The sequence below is a fragment of the Salvelinus sp. IW2-2015 genome, linkage group LG1, assembly GCF_002910315.2.
Source record: "Salvelinus sp. IW2-2015 linkage group LG1, ASM291031v2, whole genome shotgun sequence".
In the NCBI taxonomy this organism is placed as follows: Eukaryota; Metazoa; Chordata; class Actinopteri; order Salmoniformes; family Salmonidae; genus Salvelinus; species Salvelinus sp. IW2-2015.
The window spans coordinates 3081929-3106470 of record NC_036838.1 but is presented as its reverse complement, the minus strand read 5'-3'; the positions used below and the strand labels follow the sequence as shown (position 1 = coordinate 3106470).

Here is a 24542-nt window from a genome sequence, read left to right as displayed (position 1 = left end):
CACAACCACACGGACACACGCCCACGCGGACACACACCCACACACACACACACAAACCCACACGAGCCGTGGGCTTTCTGTTAAATAAACTTGAGCTTACTGGATACATCAAGCCAGCCCTTAGTCCTCTTTTTGTTCTTTCATTCCCCTGCTCCTCTCCTCCAAACAGCGAGGGTTAAAGACATGTGCCTCTGAGCCCCCCCCCACCCACCAAGATGCTTGCCAACATTCCACAAACACACCACCCTCATGACGGAATTTTGAGAGGCATTAGAGAGGAGGGAAAATGAYAAATGATATTTTTTAAGACCGCCCCTGGCAGCAACAACCCAACAAAATAAATAATGAAATATACACAGCACAAGAAAGACGGACATTTCTAGGCTTAAATCAAATCTTAGGTTATGTACCCATGGCTCAAAATAGACTGATAAGAGCTTTAAGGGGGGTAGGGAATGGATCATTACCAAATTCACGAGATCCAGAAATCCCAAACGTGGGTCTGTATCTTCCTACAGGGCAATGTTATTATTTTTCTCTACCCGGCAACAAATCTGTGTGCTCAGTGACCAAGTCTCGGGAAAAGGGTACATTTGCATACAGTCCATAAGGAAGCGAAAATCTGATCATATAAATGTAAATAGGTGAGCTTAACTTATATTTTCCTTGAAAAAACTGTGATAAGATGAYTGAGAGAGGGGTGGATGGAGTGGAGAGGGCTCAGAGCGGGCTGATGAATCAGAATATGCATTAGTGTCAGAAATAAATTAACTTCAGCCCATGGTGAGGGTAAACAGGCAGGAGGGTGAAATACTACCGATATACAGCAGGGGGCAGAGTAGCAACACTATCAGCAGAGCAATAGCCTATACGCATGAGCCCGGTCAATAAATGAATCCCTACCAAAACATAGGCTGTGAACTCTTAAAATTAATAACAACCTGTCCATTGTCCCCCAAATAAACTACATTCACAGATTTTTTCTCCAAAAATAAAAATTCCGCAGCAATTTGCTTCAGTTTCACAAAAAGAACAGAGTTGTACCGTGCATTCCTGCACAACAGTATGTGATGTGATTGCCCAGAGAAAAACATTAGCCTTCTGAGAAAATGAAAGGACACAGCCTGAAGCACCGCTGCCCATCTTAGACGGCAAGAAACAAAAATACAATCTGCGTGGATGCCAATCTGGTCCATCCGTATAAATGCCTATTTCATTGACATGACTTTGACGGCACCATTTCCTCTGGTTTTTGTCCTTGGTCTATGTGGCCACCCTTGGCTTGCACCTGCCCACCACTTACCAACCCCCTACTCCCATCTCAATACAAACAGCCTTGGTAGGGTTGGCTCCTTGTCTCCCTACTTTCATCGTTTGTGATTTATTATGCACCTCTCCATCCTTAACACGTTCCACTGGAGCTGGCTGCATGCCAACAGTCCCACCCTCCTACCCTCACCCACCCCTATGGCCTCACAYTGTGCACACCCACCCATACATCACCCACGTCCCCGGACCCATACACCACCCCCTTAGCCCTCAGGGACGTCAAAGAGGACAAACTGAGGAAGACAATACAAGCTCTCCTTTACTTGGCTCAAGGACGGTGAAGCGAAGGTTGCACATTTCACCTGCCAGTGTAACCAAACCTGAGACTTTGCAAAGCGTCTGTGACSTCACAGAACCACTGCATTCTAGCGTCCGTCTGTGTGATTTCACTCTCAATTTGTCTTGCTATCGTCACACAACACATTACTACAGTGTTAGCTTCACCCTCCAACCAATGAGCCAGTGTGGTCCATTACCCCCCAAAGCAGGCCCTGGGCAGCTCTTCTGTTCCACTCTTTCAGCTCCCTGTTTCCATCTGAAAACAGCAAACACTCACAACATTCACTAAGCTAAACAACCCTCCACCTCCCTGGAGARGCAGCATGCCTCATCCGTGCTTCCTGTGTGTGTGGTGCCAAGTTTAATCAAATATGCAGCTGTCTTTTAATCAAAACTAGGCTAATTTGTATACAGGCAGGGCGGGGGCGGCAGCCCCTCCTCTCCGAGGGCCGTCTGAGGGCTGGCTACAAGCCAGGAGATGGAAGCCCAGGGAGTGTCCTGACGTGGTTATGAATGCCGGTAATGAGGTGTGTGTGTGCATATGTGTGTGTTTGTCGATGGGTGACAGAGAGGGTGATAACATGGCTGGAAACAAGCAAAATCAGAATTAAGCAAACGAACAGATGGACGGTGGGGCATTAACATAGATCAACAAAAAACAGGGGTACGGAACTCTCAGCCGTTCGGGGGGGGGGGCTCTCAAGGGTAAAGTGGACAGAATAAGGGGGCGACTGGGTGTCTGGGGGGGGGGGCGGGGTCCCGCCGCCACCGGACAAACCCGGGGTGTCGAAAACCACCCAAAACACAGATTTTTCAAGCGGCTTATTAACAGGGGGGGGGGGGGGCGGGGTCCCGCCGCCACCGGACAAACCCGGGGTGTCGAAAACCACCCAAAACACAGATTTTTCAAGCGGCTTATTAACAAACGGCGAGGGACAGGAAAACAAAACATTCACGCATGCTTTAAATGCAATGCCATTACCAATCCCGCAATTAATTAGCGACAAATTACCTTGTGTTGATTATTTGCGTCGGGCGGGGGAGAGGAGCGGGCGTGGCTGGCGATCTTTTGTTTTGGTGCCGATCGTTTGTTTAGGCTTGAATGGGCTGTTTTTCACAGACGACGAGGATGGGGAGTAGTGACGACAGACTGACTAGACTGACTTCTCCTGTGCTGCGTGTCTGAACCTCTGGAAGAGAGACCGAGGATGCGACTCACTGAGGAGGATATGGGTTAGTTAAAGATGGAAGAAAAGAGATGGAAATTTCCTCTGGTGCAATATTACCAATACAAACAGTGTATCAGCCTATCAACTCTGCCTAGCAACGACATAGCAAGCAATCAGTACGACTACATGCAGAGTGATTGTAGAGGCACCAGACAGTCAGCACTGTGACTGTATGTACGCCATCTTCCCTCTCTACTACCCAAACAACGCTTCCTCTATATGACGACACGTCTGTGTACATACGAAGACAGGATTCAAAAGTGAACCGTCTCGGTGCCAAACGACCATGGCACCATGCCACGTTAAAGCAATATGTTGTGAATACGGCGTGGCTGGCAGTCTGGCACGCAAGGATGCGGTATATGAGTCCCTATAGACCGAACCCCCTGTTACACTTGGCATGAGTACCAACGTTGACTCAGCACTGGAGGGAAAAGGTGTGGMTTGGTCAGTTCKCCTTGCTGAACGACACCCTCAGCTCAACATTGGTGCTCAAGACGCCACCCCTCACTCTCCCATTGCATAGTTTCTCATAAACGTTAACAAAATCAAGATTTAGTTCTGGGTTACCRAAGATTACCCATTCCGTTTATTTAGTAACACAACTGTCATAAATAAAGCATTGAAATTGACAAAGAAATCCTTGCATTCCCAAAGCAACAATATTGAACTATCCGACTAACTCCCATCCACTACAAAAGGCACAGATAGTCAACCACAGACCACACACCCTGTCAAAAAAAGAACTGAAACCCTATTGAAACCCTGCCAAATGTGCATGTCYACGTCTGCTGCCCCKAGCCTCCAGCTTATGTACATTAGACTGTGTGATTGTCTCATTAATGCAGACCACCCAGTGTTTCTCAGTGTACCACAGCATGTTGACTCCCCTGGTGCCGTGTAACAAACAACACTGGAACTGCAGTAACACYGGGGCATCGCCCTGACACATACGCAGCAGAGGATACGCACATGCACACGCACGCACACGCACACACAGCGCCAGAGAGAACTGTCTGGGAGACAAGACTAGGGCTCCCTTGAGCGCTATAAGCTCAATGGGGTTTCTCGCGCTGCCTGACAAGGGTCGCAGATACATGGTGGAAAAACAAACCAATCTACAGCTGTTTGATTACTAACTAACAAGTATGGCGCTACACTGCCCAGCCGCTCGCAAAACACAAACACATAGACACACACACACACACACACAAACACACACACACACACACACACAAGCACTCCATCGAGTCTCTGCGCCTGAAAAGGTTCACTGAATGGCAAATTAATTTAATTACACAGCGACACAAAAGCGGTGCTTTGGCAAATAAAAAGGTAGGGGAGGAGGGAGTGTGTGTGTTCGGGAACAGAGTGAACTCTGCTGCTATGGATCTGAGAGCAGCACATGTCTCTCTCCCTCTCCGTCTCTAAGGGATACGCCGGRGGCACTGTGCTGGAAAGAGTGTGAGATAATGAGCTGCTCTTTACCTGGCAGTAGTAGACAGAGCCAAATCCAAAAGGTACTAGCCAGAGGAAAGGGCGTGAGAGAGGGATAGAGAGCGCCCACCCGGCTSGATGGTTCAGGGAAAAAGGTGAGAGAAAGAGCCAAGGTGGGCGCCATTTTGAGTGCTGCCGACCCCGACGTCTCGCCATTTTACAAGAGAAGAGAAGGGGTATGAAAAGTCCCTGACCCACACACACTTCTAAACAAAAGCATTTGCATACCAACACAATAAGCTTCGCTCTTCACTGCCAAGAGGACCCCGTTAATTAGCCAACAGACGACTTGCYTTGAGTACAGAARGTTTTCAAGGCGTCCTTTAACGATGGTTGTGGAGTGGTTGAGYTAACTACTAAGTTATTCTGCGTTCATAACAAGTGGGGAACTAATTGTAAACTGGGCGCAACGAGTTGTGTGCGTTCACGTGCTTGGAACTCGTTGAGAATGCCATTTGGCTAATGGRGAACAAGCTCTGTCAACTAAAAACAAAAAGTACAGCTTTTGTGCTCATGAACAATTTATAGTGTACAAACACACTATAAATACATTGTCATTTATTTCATAAATAATGTTTTGTTGTTCCATTTAACTGCTGAAAATGCTGTTATCAAGGTCATTTCCTTAGTAGGTGACGTCAGAGCTCAGCATGTGGGAGAAGTTGGAGCTCAGAGAGGAGACAAGTTTCCCAGTAGTAATTACGAGTTGGAGGGGCATAAGCTCATATCTGCGAATTTACGAGATATTATAAACACAGCATTAGGTACCATCCTAGTACATGAACCAATATATCTACATATTACGGCAGGTGTCATTCGTATATACCACATTTACACAGCCAGCACACGTTATTAACTTGAACACAGTTGTGTATAACCCATCACCTTTTCCCTAGTAGTAGTCAGCATCAATGTCAGTCGAGTAGATGATTAGGCTTCTTCAATGTTCAGGCGGGTCTTCCAAAACGAGTCTGGGGAGGCAGGGAAAGGCATAGAGCGAAAGTGTGAGATAGACTGACCTATTCAACTGAACAGCTAGTTAAACATGCCAACGTGGATTTAGGAACTGATGGTACTTGGCAGCTGAGAAAAGATGACAGGAGAGGTAAGAATGAGTGTACCCAGCGTTGCGTGAACAAGGTGTGATTCGTGAAGCTCCGGTTTGAAGCGTTGTAGCCCCGCAGGACATGGCCTGTCGTGAGCTAGTTGCTATTTTCCCACTCTACCTGTCTGGCCTTGACAATTGAAGAGTTGTCAGAACTGCAATTCTACTAGGCTACAGTAAAATTAATAAATTCGTTCTAGAAAACAAAAAGTAGCCTAATGTCTTCTGTTGTAGCCCAGACCTACACTTGTTTGCCTTGGAACATTTTGGAATAACTTTGTAGCTTCTCTATTGTAGTTTATTATRCAACATTGTTTATTAGGCCTATAAAGGCAGTTAAATACATTGACCACCTTCAAATCCTAGAATATTTCCATTAATTATATTCCCCAAAGATGTGACTGATGTTTACTTGCAACGGTACAACTACATCGTCACCAAACGAAAAATATTTAGAAGTTTCATTGCAATTTGGTAGGTATATTTTACCCCCATCAGTCCACTTCCAGTATCATATTGTTTTCGAAATACCTTGTAACTTGGTTCTCCTCATTATAACTTTGAAAAAAATACTCCGTCATGACAATAAAACCCAAACTTCAATGATAAAGCCTTTCTGTTAGTTTTCGAAATGAACACGTGTTTCGCAGGGTTTCAGACGTGCCAAATTGCGTATGACGAAAGGGGCTTTTGTGATTGGTTGAGTCAGGTTGATAATTGGCAATCAATACAGAATAAGTGTAAACAAGAAAATAGTCTATTTCTTTGAGATAGCGTATCAAATATACATCTTAATCTATCATACCATAAATTACACAACAATAAACATTGTATTACCTTTCGTCATTGTTTATGTTATGTCATTGTGTTTGGCTGAAGGGAACATTTATGYCTTTTTGGAATAAATGTTTAGTAGGGAAGATAAGGGTGTTAGTTATACATTGACTACACCGGGAATGCAAAACTGTCAGGGAACTAAATATTATTACAAGCGGTGTATGTAGGCTAGAAATMACTGAAGTCCTATTCTGTATCATGCCCAAAAATACAGAATGTAAATCTAGATTCATACAATTCTCTATGAATAAATGGGAGACAAAGTATGAGGGCAAGGAGATACTGATAAATATAACCAAATAGGGTCTACATAGGTTTTCCTTGCCTGGCTACCCAGACTCAAAGGCTACGCCAACGGACGTTAGTTTCTTCTCCGTAACGAAAGACAGCAGGAGAATGTCAGAAGAACAACGGGCGTGTTTAGAAGCTGGTAGCCTATGAGCATCATCTAACTCAATTAAAAGTGAGTACATGAGAAGCATAAACAAAAAGGACATTTAATTGGTTTACAGAAAAGAAAATGCATAGGGAGAAAACAGGTGCGTTCCCTACACCCAAACAACTCAATAATATTATAATAATTATAATATTATAATAACAACACAACAGTAAATGTAAAATGCACTGTCACAAATATGACATTAGCATATTGGTATAGACAGGATGGTTTGGCAAGAGGTCTTGCATTTATGAAAACACAATGGAAAAAGACAAAGGGATTTCAAAGCTGCTCCACACTGCATTGCTGTTTTACTGGACAGTGCAGATGTGTCAACATTTACAAAGAAACTAAACCCTACCTCCTAATAACACTATACAGCACAACATAGACGTAGACCAGGTCATTTCGACCAGGTCTTTCAAGTTGAACTAAATGTGCTATACTTAGATAGCTGGTCTGTACACATCTGTATGCTATAATACTGTGGCATCCCATCTCCCTAGGGGACATCTTGTACTGTTATCAACAGCTCTGACCTACAACGACCTACACTAGAACTTCCAGCTAACAGAAACTCTGTTTAGCAGTTTGATCATGTAAAAATGGTTATACACTTGATATTGGTATGTACAGTCCTTTATGTCACGTCAGCCAGTGATGATGGGGAGATGTCGGAGGAGTCCAGTGTGATGTTTGTGTATGTGTGTCACTGGGTGTTTGCATGTTTGGGTGTGTGTGTGTGTGTGTCACATTAGTTGCCAGCCATTAAAGATATGGGTTGTTCCACAAAATGAGTCCCTTTGCATCCCTTTGATATTTAAAGTAGAAATTGTGCATTAATTACAAAAGCCTGTTTATATGAATGAAATAAAAGTATATTTTTATATGAATAAGACTTGATAAAGTGCCAAAATTCAGCATTTTGACATGTATCTCTGTGCATGCTCTGGGATTTCTAGTAAGATTTTAACCAACAGTTCAAGTTTTCACCATCATTGTAAAGCCCTAGTTATTTTGTTGCTTTGACACAAGTCATTTCTAAAGAGTATTATTTATTTCATGTGATTAGTGATTCATTTTAAGGGGAAAAAAAGAAAGAAAACCTGTTCCCGTTTTAAGGTCAACCCTGTTACGTGAACTGAACTCTCATTTTAATGATGAAACTATTGCTTTTTTTATTCAAAGAAACATATGAAAATGAATAAACTGAGCAGGTCGAGCATAATACCTTATTACCCATATATAGACAGGCAAAAAATGTTTTAACAATAAAAAAATTGAATTGCCCCTCCCTTGGCACACAAGCTTCCATTCCCTGTTAGAAAGGGATTTATGAATGATTTAAGATTAAATAATCAACCCTGTTACCGTCAACCCTGTTATTTGATTTGGCTTTAATAGGCACTTACTATAGTAATTTTTTTATTTAACCTTTTGAGATGGGGAAAACATGCATTTTAAATTAAGTTGACCATGTGCTCTTAAAACTCTTCAAGTCACACTACCCAAAAAGGGTCTCATTTTGTGGAACAACCCATATGTGCGTGTGTGTGTTTCTGGGGTGGTCAAGACATCTACATCTCATGGGTCAGGACTTGGTGCTGTGCTGCCGCCCCGTTGGCCTGCTGTGGCTGTGGGTTAACCAGTGTGTTGGGGGGCTGGCCATTGGGCTGGGCGTTGGTCTCGTTCAGCCTGCGGACGCGGTACACCTCGTAGTGGATGCTACTGGTGATGTCCTTGATGTTCTGCATGTGGGTCCTTACAGAGAGGAAACACAGATGAAGATTTAGTGATAAATGTTACCTAGAGAAACATCAACCCAAGGACAGACCATCCATTATATCAAAATTATAGTTTTAACCATGTTTTGAGGCTATACAGTGCTTGCTTAAATMTACATTGTTTACAAATGTTGGTGTAAAACAATCTTATATTTAGGGTTCTGATGGGGTACAASAGTTGAACTAAGCTCATGAGGCATTCATAAGTTATATTCTCGAAGAACCAATTGGTATATACAATTTATTTAAAAGTCCAAAAATGTATTAAGCAACTGCAGATTGCCCCTTTAATAATACACGTTTACCTTTAGATAGTATTTTATGTGCATTCAGAAAGTATTAACACCCCTTGACCTTCTCCTATGACAGCTGCTGGGCACGTCTACACCTRTCTCTTCCACTCACTTGCTCCCTCCATACATCCCTCTCCCACTCCCACTGCCTGAGCACACAGCCTGGCCAGGGGGCAACCACATTTCTCACATCCATGCTCCCAKAAACATACCTTTGTCTAAAGTTCAATTAAAGTCCATGTGTGTTTTAACCCCATAGAGTCTAAGCCTTGGGGCAAAACAAATAGTCAAAAATGTAATCAGAAGGAAGTATGTTTTGAAGCGTCTGTCCTATATTTTTACCCATATTTATCCCCTTTTCGGGGCACAAAACGACTTCCATACACAGACGACTCTTGTGAAGCTTGTGGGTGTCGTAGAGAAAAACAACATGTACGTGTCCYTGAGTCTCAGCTTTCGATAGTGGGGTCATAATAGTATGTAGCTCAAAGCGTTCAGATTCTACAGACCGAAGTTGGCACAGTCAGTACAGACTTCAGATGAGTCCCGTGAAGCTAGTGGGGGTCGTGGAGCTAGTGGGGGTCGTGGAGCAAGTGGGGGTCGTGGAGCTAGTGGTGTCGTGGAGCTAGTGGTGTCGTGAAGCTAGCGGGGGTCGTGAAGCTAGCGGGGGTCGTGAAGCTAGCGGGGGTCGTGGAGCTAGCGGGGGTCGTGGAGCAAAAGATGCCCAAACTCTGAACTCTGCAGACTTTTTAGTGAGAAAAATCTATTTTCGGGATGTCTCCTGGTCTGACAAACACCGCTGTAACTCTGACACCTTCCAGCGCAGKTGCGGAAGGATGATTGAGAAGCAAGTGTCTAGCTTGAATAGAAAGATTTGTATTCTTATGCTAATTAGAGGAGCTTCAATCGACTATGGGGTAGGAGACCTTGACAGTTCCAGAACAGGACTCAAGTACTAGAACTCTAGAAAGCTATGTATGCTAAATTCTGGTTGGTTGGTCCTTTGAACAGACCTAACAGCAAGAGGTCCAGAATAATATAGTTGTTCAATACAAGTGGGGAGTGATGAAAGGAGCATTCACCAAGGGCCAAGAGGGCCCCTGAAGGGGCCAGGTGCAATCTAGGAAGGAAACAGTCGGTCCGCCAGTAAACAGGCGCTTTGACATTCCTCTTTCCCCTCCTCTCTCATCACCTCCACCCCCCTATTCCCCCCAGTGGTGAGTCATGGACGCTCACTTGATATGACCCCCAATCGCCCTGGCAATTGTAATTTACATAGGGCAAACCAGGGCTTTGGCACCGCTTGGTTGCTGTGCAGTAGCCGACCAGCAGGGCTCATGACATCACATTCCAGACCGGACACGGCGGGCCTMGTGTCTGTGCACAATTTCCCCCATTGTGCCCCGGATTCAGGAGGTTCGGTAAATCGTCCTCCTCCCGTCTATTACACCTAAATCTGTTTAGTCAAAGACAGACCAGAGAAACGTGGATATGAGTTAGACAACAGATGTTTAAATGTACTGGCAGCAGTAACATGCATGGTTGATCCCCTGRACTGTGCAGTCCAGCCAGGCAATGGCAAATCTGCTTCAACCCTTTTGACATGACTAGTTTGACAGGGATAGTAATGGTTGTGTGTGTGTTGAAATACCTTCTATGGTTCCCCACTTTGTTTGTGCCCAGAAGAATCTTTCCATTGACCAGGTACTACTGGTTGCTCCCCACCACAGCAAATGGGATCATTTCCTGACGACAAACAACACATGGTTTATAATGAATCCATGCGTCGGTCGGTTGGTCGTGTGTGTGTGTGTGTGTGTATTTACAACACTGTAAACGCACCCTGATTTTCTCATTGATCCATCTGGTCATCAGAATCCTCATCAACCACCTTCGGAGGGTAGACGTCGATCCCGTTGGCTCGCAGCTCTTCCCTGATTTGCACACACACAGAAACACATCAGAATCTAACACCAGGTTTGCACTGTTTCATCAATGTACTATAGAACAGKAGTCAGGGCAAAACAATGGCCATTTCCACCTTATGTCATCTACCAAGTCATCTAGTCCTAGAYGTGGAGGAGTGTGTGTCCTGCCCAGTACAACATCACACACCAAAGTCTTTCACTCACCACCAGGGGAAAGACCGATGAAGGGAGGCTTTGTCACATCATAAACATTCTTCAAGTAGATCTCCATATACCCTGATTGTTTGGACCAGTATAAGGTCACCATGATTGAAACGATAAATATACAAGTATGAAATGATTGACTACATTTCGACAGTACTGTTAGCTCACTCGGATTCCACCATAAATACTCAATCATGTTGTTAAGGCTGGTGTTGACCTTAAACAATCTATATCATGTTCTCTAACATGGAGACTTACTGTGGAGGTTAACAACCATTAAACAAATATACAGCCAGACACAAAATGGCCGCCTTCTTTACAATGATGAACACAGACAGGCTTCTTCTGCCAGCAGTGATGGCCTTTAAATGAATGACCGTTCCGCTCACAATTACTACTTTGACAGTTTCCACTTGGTTGGTGATCAAACAGATTTTCTACATTACTCTGTTTATACTTCTTGGAAAGTCTAAACTTGTAACTTTAACTTTCTCAGCCTTAGGCCTACATTATAGGATGAAATGTAAACTGACTACATTTTTTAAAGCTATAACAGAGCATGCACGCACACACTGTTGGACACAGATGGCAAAACCCYAATAAAAAGCTATTTTGTTCCATTTGCATGCATGTCAACTGCTGCAGGGAGCAGAGAACAAGAAAGAAACATCAAGAAAAATGTAAGATCACAATCCCAGGGTCGTACATTGCCCAGCCCATGCAGCCAACCAAAACAAGCTGGTTACAAGCCCCAGAGCTTCCATCTCACTCTGCCTTGTTCTCATTGGCCGTTGTCGGGGAAAACGGTAGCCAAGTCGCCCAATGTGTATCCTCCTCCAGAATTAATAAAGCTGTCGCAGGATGCCAGAGAGTGGAGACTAGCGTCCCTCGAGAGAGGGAATGTGCATGTCCTTTTCTTCTTTGTGTGTGGGGTGGGGTGTGTGTGTGTGTTGTGTGTGGTGTGTGTGTGTGGTGTGTGGGTTGTGTGTGTGTGTTGTGTGGTGTGGTGTTGTGTGTGTGTGTGTGTGTTGTGTGTGGTGTGTGTGTGTGTGTGTGTGTGTGTGTGTGTGTGGTGTGTGTGTGTGTGTGTGTGTGTACATGTTCATTTTCTTCTCCCAGGCTGAACACTGGCCAACAAAACGAACAGAGGGTGTGCAAGTTAGACTGGGCAAAGCAGGTAGTTTAGGCCTGTGTATCCTGGTATGGTGTAGAGTTAAAGTGACAGGAAGAGAAAGTAGCATTTGGGAATTCCATTGAATTCTAAATCATTTAAACTTCCATTTAAATCAGCAGAGGGCCTCTAGTCTCTATAACATAAGCATGAGTCAGTCATCAACAGAAAGGGTTATGCATTCCATTATGGGGGAGTAGGTACTAGACAGCCTCTACCAAGTAGGTACTAGACAGCCTCTACCAAGTAGTTACTAGACAGCCTCTACCAAGTAGGTACTAGACAGCCTCTACAAAGCAGCTACTAGACAGCCTCTACCAAGTAGTTACTAAACAGCCTCTACGAAGTAGTTACTAGACAGACAGTACACTGGCATCTGTGCAGATGTCAGCTGCCTCGGAGGTTTACAGAAAGCTGGAATACTGTAAATAAATCCCTTCTTAAAATGCTCCTTTCTGGCTAAAAACATCCGTTAAGTGTTCCAGGGTTTCATACCGCCACTACTCAGACTGGGTAGAGTACAGTAGTTTATCCAGATGGCTGTTGTTTGTAATGCCTGGCATCGCTTCATACCGGCCTGTGTGTGATCTTACCCTCTCGTTACCCTGTGTGTGTGCACGCGGGTGGCGTGTGTGTGATCTTACCCTCTTGTTACTCTGCTGTAAAGGCCTAATGTCAGCCATGTAGTGCAAAAGAGACTAGTTTAAAAGCAAATCTACAGATCAATGTCATAGGCTTTTTGTGTACACACACACATGCATGTATACACATTACACACACACGTGTGTGCACACACACCTTACCGTCTGTCTGAAGAAGTCCCTCTCCTCCAGGGTGAGTGTGTCTGCCTTAGCGATGACAGGGACTATTTTGACTGCTTTACTCAGACGGCTCAAACTCCACATCCAGGGGCCTCAAACTGGAGAGAGACAACATGGGAGGAGAGAGATAAGGGGGGGAGGAGAAGGAGAGAAAGATGTTAAGATATTTTCTGATTGGTAGGTTATATTGTAATGCAGCACTGTGGTATAATTGAAAACATGGCTAAAACGTTTATTCAACCACACAGGACATTTCTTTGAGACGTATGATAAAGCAGTTGTGGGGCAATGAATGTCACATCTACTGAAGACTTTTCAGTCATGGATGTTATGAGACAGATATACCACTAGGGGGCAATGATGGTCCATTATCTATTATTTTCTGATCAATGACAATGTGATTGTGCAGCACTGTACCAGTATAATCCTAATTCTCAAATTTAAAAGACGAATCACAACCTCTTTCCAAGGTTAAAAACAAAATGGTTAAGAACTGAAACCGATATAAGCCTGGAAACAGATAATGGTCCTCTCAAGATTCGTCATGGATGGCAGTTTTAGGAGGTGAAATGTGGGGATAATGCAATTGAATACATATCTATATTGAACATCATGTGATGAGAGATATTGTCCTCAACTGACCACTCACACAAAGCTTGTACATCCTACTCCCAAGTTGTCAAGTCTTAGAGCTTCTCTACTATCTCCTATAAACCTTCTCTCTTCCCCATCTCATCTCTTTGTATCCTGTATACACTCTCCTATCAGAGGAGAATGCATGAGAATGTRCAGGCTATAGCTAGCCTGACAGTGGCTCTGGCTGTTCCATATGGAGTATGTCTAGAGTCTGAAACACATTCATTTATTCAACATAAAAAATGTGAATGTCTCCAAACCACCCTTTTGATGATTTTAAGACATATCGTTTGGAACAGTGCACTACAAGTACATCACATTTACAGAGTGGGCTCTCTGCTAATTCTGAATTTCTTATCAATTGTATGAGCACCACCAACACAGGGAACGGTAAATGGATTCAAAAGGAAACTCCCTTTGCTGGTGAGTTGCTGAATGTGTAATCCTAAAGGTGGGCTGTGATTGGTTAATGACCTATAATGTTAATTTCTATGTATAAAATGGGTCGTACCAGAGAGCCCACTCTGGAAATGTGATGTGTATGAAGACTATAGTGTTCCACACAATGTGTCTAAAATTAAAGGGGAAAATGCAAAAAGGATCATTTGGAGATATTCATAGATTTAATGAATAAATTCGTGTGAAAATGTGTATTTCAGAATCTAAACATACTCCATGTTAGAGAACACTATAAGGAGTATAATGACTCCAAGATGCCCGTATCATGTACAGTTCACAGATCGTTGGTCTTACAGGAGGCATGTAAAATAGCCACTTTCATCATGATTTCATGACCGAATCATGACCGAATCATTGTTTGTGATTCAAAATGTAAAAAGCATTTCAAACATCCTTTTGGGATGCACCCATAGTRGTGTGTATTTATCTCAAACCGCTCAAGCTAGTAAAAGGAAACCTTGAAGCAAATRGCTGACACTAAACCAAGGACTAATCAATTAAATTAATGAATATTCAGAGTAGTGTCTACCATCAAAAAAATACAAATTCTGCTTGGGATTTCTCTATTATGGACATAATGGCACCAAAGCATGGAGCTATCCAATACACATGGGTTAATTCCCAAATGGCATCCTATTCCCTATGTAGTTCACTACTTTTGACCAGAGACATAGGGGCCCTGCTCAAAAGCAGTGCACTACAAGGAAAAGGGTGTCATTTGGAATGCACATATGGGTTTGTCATCATGTCTATGTAATTGATTAGAGGCCCTTGTTTCAAACCTCAACCGACAGACGATAATCCATTTGTGAAAGCAATGAATAAGGAGGGAAGAAAAAGGGAGAAAGAAGAAGGGYGAGTATTTGGGTTTTGGGGAGAATTTTTTTAATAGTTCCAGAAGTTTAAGTCTAGACCATGAACCAGGTTCCACCCGCAGTAAGATCTATATTGCTTATAGAACACCAGAACACCAGGATTGAGAGTTATACCCGRATATTGCCCTAAAGAGCAGCATTGGCTACTCAACACATTATTTTAGTGTCTCTCCCCTCATCCCGTCATGCCATCTGTTTTTGCTGAGTGACTAAGTGTGTGTGTCGTGTTGTTTCTATTCATGTGTGTGCCTCAACACCAGGAAGGCCCAACCACCACTCACCAATGTCCACACAGCACCAAAATATGTGGCTCCCGGCTCAACCATCTGAAGACCCACAAATAGAATATCCACAAATATTAGACCCTACGGGCACGAGTGAGACTAACCAGGGTGCACTCAAGGACACTTTAATCCCTGTTAAATGAATCTAACAAACTGCAGACYTGAGTAAAGGGAACATTTGCTAAATCACTAACAGAGCGGCATGAGGCAATGTGGTTGGTATTATTAAGACATTAAGAGTGTGTGTCTATACAAACGTTATTCAAAATTAACAAATAGCCACCACTTGGGTGTTTCATCTGATTATATTCGCTGCTAGTTGCTCACTAAATGAACTGTGAGGATTCACAAGCATGCTGACGTTTTAAGGTTTAATTTTCCATTCCTGAAATCACAAGAAACAGCACATTTTAAACATTAAATGGTTTTGGCCCCATTCCTTGTCATTGTTAGGCACCTCACACACTATTCCCACCTGAACATATACAAACGTATTCTAAATGTATTGTCATATACATTGTCTCAGTCTCCCCGTCACTCCCTGCCTAATGGTTTCTAGACTGGGTACTATAGTCTACAAAAGTATCTGRAGTCAAAGGAGTCTTTGTGAAACTTGATTCCTAAAGCGATACCTCAGTGTCTCTGGATAGAATGAGTTCCACATGTGGTTGAAAGAGAGAGGGAAGGAGGAGGATAGTGTAGGAGTGAAGAGGGAGGGGAGGAGAGGGAGGGGGCAGTTTAGAGGAAGTGGTGAGGAGCATCTAATTTGTAAAAATGTTTACAGTATTAAAATTAAAACTTTTTCAATTTCACAGGAAATGAAGTTCTTCTCTTTCTTGTGATGCAAGTGTCGAGACGATGTGTTAAAGCCCAGATGAAGCAACGGAAAGACAATATTAGACTTTTTGTATATTTTATTCAACTTTTTTTGTATTCCATTGAGTGTGTTTGACAGGTAATTTCCACAGTCATAACATTAACGTGAAAAAAACTACAGGCACAAGCAAAAGTATGAAAGAGTTGTAGTAGTAAAATGAAAACAATCAATCCATCAATTTTGCACCCCTCAAACTCAGTAAATAGATGGCTGAAAAAGACAGATCCTCAGGTGGGCGGGGAATGCGCATTGCTAGTATAAGATTTATGACATATTTCATTGTAGCCTATGTATATCTGTATAAARATTTGAGAATACTGTTCAAAATTCCCTGATCCGTGACTTGGAGGTGGGAGACAGTATTCGTGGCAGGGGTGCCCTCTACCRAACTCTATGGTCACATGAGTACTGAGGGCACTCGTGGCAGTTGTGGCCTCTAAATTACTCTATGGACAGGAATTTATACAGGCAGCCATTGAGGGTGCATCCTTTTAAATCRGGGTGTTTCGCCCAGAGAGAGTTGAGAGAGACCTGTCTGAGACARCTGTCTGTCTGTCAGAGACTTTTGTACCAACACAAAAGACGTGAGCTAATAAGGTTACGCCACCAAGTGCAGGGTTAACGGCACATGAACAGTTAAACAGGAAAAAGTATCAAGTCGTGCTCAGGAGAGCCAAGTAGAACTCTTCTGTGAGGAAGAGAGGTGAGAATGAGAAGAGGGAAGGTGAGTGGCTCTTTGGTATGAGGGCTTCCTCATTCGCCACTTGACCGGTCTGATTAGTCCTTCAAGCTACTTATGTCGAAACAAATAATTGAAAGAGAKCCAGTGTGCGTCTTTGACATTTAAGTCACATTTATCATGTAGAAGAGGATAAGAATATAACTCCCTCACCATTGTTGTTCATAGGCCAAAGAGCTACAGTATATTTTCCTCTCATCCAACAAATGTAAACAGAGTTTTATGGAGTTTAACTAGAATTTTCAAAACAACATTGGCATCGAGTAGAACAGGTGCTTAAGRCAGATGACATGAAAATAGAGATCTTTGGCCACGCACACCAGTTGTGGGTTTGGCGTCGAAATGAGAATGCATGAGCAGAAATTAATCCCATACCTACTTTAAAATATAGTGGTGAAATGTATTGAACCTTTATTTTATCAGGGAGTCATACTGAGACCAAGGCTTCTTCTACAGATGAGCCCTGAATTACAGAAATTACAGAAAACAAACATCAATATAAATACAAAATGCAAGAAGGAAACCAGGTCATAAAAAATAAACACATTCATCGGTAAAAATGTCCTCAATCAGCTTCCTYACTTGCCCTAGAGGCACCGCAACATCACATTTAAGAACATMTTGAAGATTGTTCCAGAAATAAGGTGTAAGAAAACTAAAAGCTGATTTACCTAACTCAGTCGAGAGCAAAGGATTTRCCAGAGTTAGCCATCCTCAAGACTGAGTGTTGTAACTCGTATGTCTAAAGTTTAGTAATGATGTTAGGTACAGTGGTGCTTTTTGTAAAAGGCTTTATAAATGAAAACATAGCAATGCATCAACCTACATGTTTGGGCCATTATGCTTCCACTGGTCCTGGGGCCCTTGTTAAGGTCAACAGCATAGTGAACTTTACCCAGTACCAGGACATTTTAGCCAAAAAGCTGCTTGCCTCTGCCAGGAGGCTGAAACTTGGCCACAACGGTCTCGTCCTTCATGATAATAACCCCAAGCACACATCAAAATCCACAAAGAAATTGTTAAATTGGCCACAAATCAACATTTTGAACATTTCTCAGTCTCTGGACTTGAAACCTTTTGAAAACCTGTGGTTTGAATAAAGAGGGCAGTCCGTAAGTGCAGACGAATTATATATGTGACCTTTATTTAACTAGGCAAGTCAGTTAAGAGCAAATTCTTATTTTCAATGACAACCTAGGAACAGTGGGTGAACTGCCTTGTTCAAGGGCAGAACAACAGATTTTTACCTTGCCAGCTCGGGGATTCGATCTTGCAACCAGGGGTTAGTTAGCTTTAGCTCTGGACGGACTGACACGCACARACACACAATCTTCCTAGTTCATACATGATAGCAATGAGAGAAAATTCATACTTTTTGACCTTGCCCAGATAGGTCTTCATTGACTTGGTGTCATGAGATGCCACCCTTATTTTAAACATTCCCCAATCACTGTTTGTAATGGTTAAGAATCTCCTCAGAACCACTATGACATCTAGTATATATACAAAACACAATCCCACAGGGCTCCTATACAAACACACTATATGTGTATGTACGTGCATGTCTGGGCATTCTCTCATCTCTACCAGCATCACCACACAAACATAAATATATGGCTAGCAGTACCGGTGCATCAAGTCTGACACCAACAGGCTCCTAAACAGCTTCTATCCCCAAGCCTTAACCAACAGAATTAATTGACCCTTCTATTTAAAAAAAAAATTTCACACTGACTCTACACACTCACACTCCATCACACACAACATGCACACACATTTATACCGACTCCACACACCTGACATTGAAACTTGAAACTTAAAACACTGAGTGATATCTAAGCTGGGAAGGAAGACTCAAGGTTTTTCAACATGCTCTTTGTAGCGTCAATCACTTCTCAGTGTGTTCTCATTCMCRTAGATRKATCTGCTGGCTCAGGCTCTGCTCTGCACACTCTTGGATTGCATCCTACCTGGCAGGTCGCTCCTAGGTGACATGGAGAGGATCTGTGTCTGCACCACATGTCTGCACCACATGCGCTCACTACCGGTGTCCCCCAGGGCTCAGTTCTAGGCCCTCTCCTCTAAACACCAAATCACTCGGCTCCATCATATCCTCACAGTTGCACCTATCAACTACTTTTCTCCTTCCCACCCCTTCTGACAGGTGGCGACATGCATCTCTGAGTGCCTGGCAGACATCTCAGCTTGGAAGTCAGCCCACCACCTCAAGCTCAACAGGAAGGAGCTGCTCTTCCTCCGGCGGGGAAGGCCTGCCCGCTCCAAGAGCTCTCCATCACGGTTGACGCCATGGGGTCCCCCTCCCAGAGTTCAAAGAACCTTGGCGTMACCATGGACAACAATKTGTCATTCCCTGCTCTTCTCTGTCCTGGCACCCCAATGGTGGAACGAGCTTCCACCTAACGTCAGGAAAGCAGAGGGCCTGCCCATCTTCCGAAAACYTCTGAAACCCTACTTCTTCAAATTGTATTTGTTACTTGCGCCGAATACAACAGTGTAGACTTCACTGTGKAATYCTTACTTACGACCCCTTTCTCAACAACGCAGAGTTAAAAAGAAACATTTGCTAAATAAAAAAGGAAATAGTAACAACAAAATAACAATAACGAGTAGCTACTCAGACGTTATGCCGTTACCTAGCCGTTCCCTAGCCGTTCCCTATCCTAGGGCTCTCCACTGGGACACACTTAACTCATACACCAACCAGGGTACCCCAACTGGGGATTTTATTTGGCCTCCCAAGTTTGTTGTTGGACATAAGACTAAATACACCAGCAAATCAGCTCCAAGTGATTTTAATTCAGGAAATGTTTTACGAAGTAGTCCCACACATAATACTGTAAAATAGATACATGCAATCGTATACAAACGTAAGCAAGGTTTGAAATTATAACGTTTTAGTCAAATATTATATCCGTTTGGGCTTCTTGCGGTCAGTTTGCTGTCTACAAATTATTTGTAATAATGTTCCGCCCCCCCATCCATCCACTCAAAAAAAGTATAATTGGCCCAAGGCTGAATCTAGTTGATAATCCTGGTCATACACATACGCGGGCACCCACACACCCACACACCCACACACCCACACACCCACACAAGAAGCGCATGCACAATTTTAAAAAGGCAATGTTGTAAGACACTGGGTTTATGAGCGCCTATTCTGTGTGTGTGTGAAGGGCACAGATTTGGTGGTGGCTTTTAATTGGCCCTTTTGAGCTGTTGATGTTCTCTTAACGAGAGTCTGCTAGAACTTGTCAACATTAATGGGCATCATTACCTCACCATCTCTCTCTGCCTGACAGCTTTCCTATATCTACTTAAGGATGCATGCCACTATGTGTAGTGTGTACCAATCTCGGGGGCACTCGGGGTAAGGGTTCCATGCTAGTACTCGAAGAACAAACTGGAGTGTGTGTGTGTGTGTGTCTACGTGCATATTAAACGCCACTCACCCACAACCATGTCTAACAAGAGTCCAACTTTAGCCACAGGACTAAACACTCATACTTCAACACAAAACATTGAATGAAATGACTCAGACACCCTCTTTCACCTACTAAAATGGAAGATTCCAGATCCCRGAGGGATCAAACCGAGCCAACAACCTGTTAAAATGGAAGATTCCAGATCCCCGAGGGATCAAACAAAGCCAACAACCTGCAGAGAACAGTAAATCACACAGAGCAGTTTACAAAACACATCCGCTCTCTAGCGTCACATAAATCTGAAGATAAATATTCAACCCGTCATGCCTTACAATAGCCATTCATTTTGTTTGGATTCAGACTGTTGCATTCCCCAGAAGAACATTTGGTGAACAATGATGGGAAGCTGTAAAGTGGAGTGTGTGTATGTGTAGCTGGCTGCAATGTGTGTTGTGGGTGTGTGTGTACACACGTGTGACTGTGTGTGTCACTAGGAGGTGGAGTAAGGTCCCCTACTGCAGTGGTTCTCAAACCTCTCCTCAGGAACCCCCAGACATTTAAAAAAAAAATTGTAGCCCTGAACTAATTCACCTGATTTACCCAGTCAAGGGCTTGATGAATAGTCAACWASTTGAATCAGGTGTGCCAGCTGTGGAACGGCTGGGAGTCCCCGAGGAGAGGTTTGAGAACCCCTTCAGGCAGCCTCGCTGAAAACTGAGAAAGAGACAGGATATAAATAGGCACTAATGATGATATTAAAGTTCAATCTATAGCCATCCCGCCCCTGGATACCACTACAGTGCCAGTCAGCTTCCCCTGTGCCATCTGCTGGGTTATGTGACATCTGTGTTCTCCAAGAACACACTTACTGTATTCCCAGCCCTGAACGTTCAACTGTCTATGGCAACGTTTCCCAAACTCGGTCCTGGGGACTCTAAGGGGTACACATTTTGGTTTATGCCCTAGCACCACACAGCTGATTAAAATAATCAAAGCTTGATGACGAGTTCATTATTTGAATCAGCTTTGTAGTGCTAGGGCAAAAACCAAAATGTGTACCCCTTAGAGTCCCAAGGACCGAGTTTGGGAAACGCTGGTCTATGGGCCCTTGGCCATGAGCTTGTAGACATGAAAAAACATTGGCATCTGAAGATCCAATCACCTGACTAAAACGGACCAGTGAAACTATGACTACTACACATTCTAAATTTAGCTCACGCTGATGACCCTAATTTGATGTAAAACCCCCTCCAATACACACTGTATTTACCTCAATTCACCCACAGATTGTTTGAAATAACAAAGTGTCTTTGCAAAGTCATAAAGTTATGACACTAAAACCCAAACTTTGATGGCAAACACTACATAAAGGGTATCCTTTTTCACACAGTTTCAGACATGCCAAATTGCGCATGCCCAAAGGGGCTTTTGTGATTGGTTAAGAGAGGAGTCACCTGCACAGGTGAAATGGATTGGCAATCAAGACAATTGTAAACAATAAAAATATCAATCTTTATTTATTTGACATAGCATATCAAAGATAAACCATACTCTCATCATACTATAACAAATTACACAATAACTATACAACAGTAAACATTGTATTACCTTTCGTCATTGTTTATGTTACGTGAGCTACATTGCTGAATGAATAGTACTCTTGGTTTTGACCTCTGTCCATGAGTTTCTGTCGGAGTGAAGAATTGTGTTTGGCTGATGGGCACATTTATGACTTTTTTGGAATAAATGTTTAGTAGGGAAGATAAGGGAGTTATACATTGACTACACCGGGAATACAAAACTTATTATTTCAAGCGGTGCATGTAGGCTACATATTCAACCTACCTGTAGTCCTATTCTGTATCACGTCCAAAAAGACAGAATGTAAATCTAGATTCATAGAATTCTCTATAAATACACGGGAGACAATGCATGATGGCAAGGAGACACAACCAAAGAGGATCTCTGTAGATTTTCCATCCTCTCTGAGAACAACGGGAGTGTGTAGGTCGACTGGTAGGCTATATGAATATCAAACTCAATTATAAAGTGAATACATAACAAGCATAAATATCTATTTATAAATCAATTCTATATATTTCGCTTCTCTTTAAAACAGAAAGGACATTTATTTGGTTTAGAGAAAGGTCYGAGAGCATGGGGGATGTCTGTTCCCTGCATCCCCACCATCCAGACAACAATATTATAACACAACAGTAAATGTAAAATGCACTGTATGAATGAACATGATACATTTAACAAGATACGACATTGGCATATTGGTATAGACAGGATGGTTTGGCAAGAGGTCTTAAACATATGAAAACGCAACGGAAAAAGACAAAAGGGATTTCAAAGCTGCTCCACACTGCATTGCTGCTTTTCGGGGCAGTGCAGATGTGTCCAAAAATGTACAAAGAAGCTAAACCCWACCTCCTAATATCTCCAATATCRAGACAACACTATASAGCACAACCCAAACGTAGAACAGGTCATTTCGACCAGTTATTTCTAGTTTAGCTAAATGTGCTATACTTAGATAGCTGGTCTGTACACATCTGTATGCTATAATACTGTGGCATCCCATCTCCCTAGGGGACATCTTGTACTGTTTATCCAACAGCTCTGACCTACAACGACCTACACTAGAACTTCCAGGTAACAGAAACTCTGTTTTGGCAGTTGATCATGTATGAATTATTATATACTTGATATTGGAATCCTCTTTGGAGTGTGTACAGTCCATGTCAGCCAGTTAGGATGGGTGTGTGTATGTCACGTGGTGTGTTTGCATGTGGTGTGTCACAGTTGCCAGCCATTAAAGATATATATATGGGTCTGTGTGTGTGTGTGCGTGTGTGTTTATTTGTTTGCAGATGGTCAGACATCTACATCTCATGGGTCAGGACTTGGTGCTGTGCTGCCGCCCCGTTGGCCTGCTGTGGCTGTGGGTTAACCAGTGTGTTGGGGGGCTGGCCATTGGGCTGGGCGTTGGTCTCGTTCAGCCTGCGGACGCGGTACACCTCGTAGTGGATGCTACTGGTGATGTCCTTGATGTTCTGCATGTGGGTCCTGACAGAGAGGAAACACAGAGGGGATTTAGTGAGAGAAACATCAACATTACCCAGAGAAACATTACCCAGAGAAACATTACCCAGAGAAACATCAAGCGTCATCAAAAACACTGGTCAAACACAGTCAGTATCACCATCACTTAAAACACAGTTAATATTCACCTGATGAGAAGGTCTCGCAGGTAGGCAAACTCACAGTGTGCAATGTTCTCAACTGCAAAAAGAGAGTAAAGAAAATTAAATTACATTCTATGGGATAAACAGCAAGTGTTTTCTGTTTACAGTTACTCAAATAATATTCAATACAATAGCCACGTGGCATATATTTTGTGTATCAGGGTGTGCATATCAAGTTAAATGCCATGTGCTATTCTACACTCTGCCACAAGATGGGAGTGTTGCGCCAAAGACAGGTCAAGGACACCCATTTATCTTGACATCTGCAGCAATTATCTTAAATAAAGATTACACCTTCCACTACAAGTAATTTAATCCATCTCAGCTCCCTCAGCAAGTCAGACAGTTTAACAAACTCTCCATGACAATTTGCTGGAGTCTAGAAAGGATCCAACACTTGTTTGAATGATCGATTATGTCAAGTCCACAAAGTGAAAAAGGAGCGCTATTTATGTGAAATCGCAGCACAGGAAATTAAATTCCATTTCATCCCTCCTAGGGAGGGGGCGGGGGAGAGGAGGGGGGAGAAGAYGGTGCTGCTGTGTGACCACCACAGTCTGTGGGTGGGTGTACTGATTAACGTGGTGGTGGGTCTCCCTTAATTTAAAACKAGGRTGGTTTTAWATGTTTCTCTGGGTAACACTTTCCTCCACCCATTGCAAACAGGGGATTAACACAAGAACACACAGAGACAGACAKGTTGSATATGTAGCTGTATAGGTACCAGCCCTCTAGATAAGTATGACTTATGGAATGAGGAGGGGGAGAAAGAACGGTTGATAATGAGAAAGAGAGAATGACATTGGGGCAGTGGTAGAGGAAAAAGAGAACGTTAGAGACGACAGAAAGAAAGAGGAGAGAGAGAGAAAAAGTGAGAACGAGTAAGACAACCAGCGAGAGAGAGAAAGAACGAGGAGGAGAGAGAGAAGGAGAACGAGGAGAAAGAGGTCCTGGCTATGAGAACCCTGGGCCCACAGGCCTCCCTCCTCTTGTGGCCTAATTTATGATAGCAGTGCAGACAGGTCCAGCAGCTTTCCCTCCCTCCCTCCCTCCCTCCCTCCC

General features: G+C 43.2%; 1 protein-coding gene and 2 long non-coding RNA genes across 4 annotated transcripts in view; all 3 read right to left on the bottom strand.

Annotated features, from left to right (window-relative positions):
- Window positions 1-4850: 4850 nt before the first annotated feature.
- Window positions 4851-6083, bottom strand: LOC111963922 (uncharacterized). 2 transcript variants are annotated; one of them, XR_002877315.1, is made up of 3 exons: window positions 5971-6083; window positions 5220-5305; window positions 4851-5062 (listed from the first exon to the last, which is right to left on the bottom strand). It is a non-coding gene; the product is annotated as an uncharacterized lncRNA (long non-coding RNA). The 2 variants fall into 2 exon arrangements; XR_002877319.3 differs by lacking the exon at window positions 5971-6083 and adding an exon at window positions 5456-5640.
- A 2181-nt stretch (window positions 6084-8264) lies between these two features.
- septin9b (septin 9b) overlaps window positions 8265-24542 on the bottom strand; it is a 79949-nt gene continuing 63671 nt past the window's right edge. The window contains 8 exon segments of the mRNA XM_070448075.1: window positions 8265-8476; window positions 10079-10169; window positions 10444-10469; window positions 10471-10538; window positions 10635-10652; window positions 10654-10726; window positions 12894-12989; window positions 12991-13014. Of these exon segments, the coding sequence (XP_070304176.1) occupies window positions 8293-8476; window positions 10079-10169; window positions 10444-10469; window positions 10471-10538; window positions 10635-10652; window positions 10654-10726; window positions 12894-12989; window positions 12991-13014 (580 nt within the window). The 3' untranslated portion in view covers window positions 8265-8292.
- On the bottom strand, window positions 21730-24515 carry LOC139029504 (uncharacterized). The gene is made up of 2 exons (XR_011481834.1): window positions 23466-24515; window positions 21730-23301 (listed from the first exon to the last, which is right to left on the bottom strand). It is a non-coding gene; the product is annotated as an uncharacterized lncRNA (long non-coding RNA).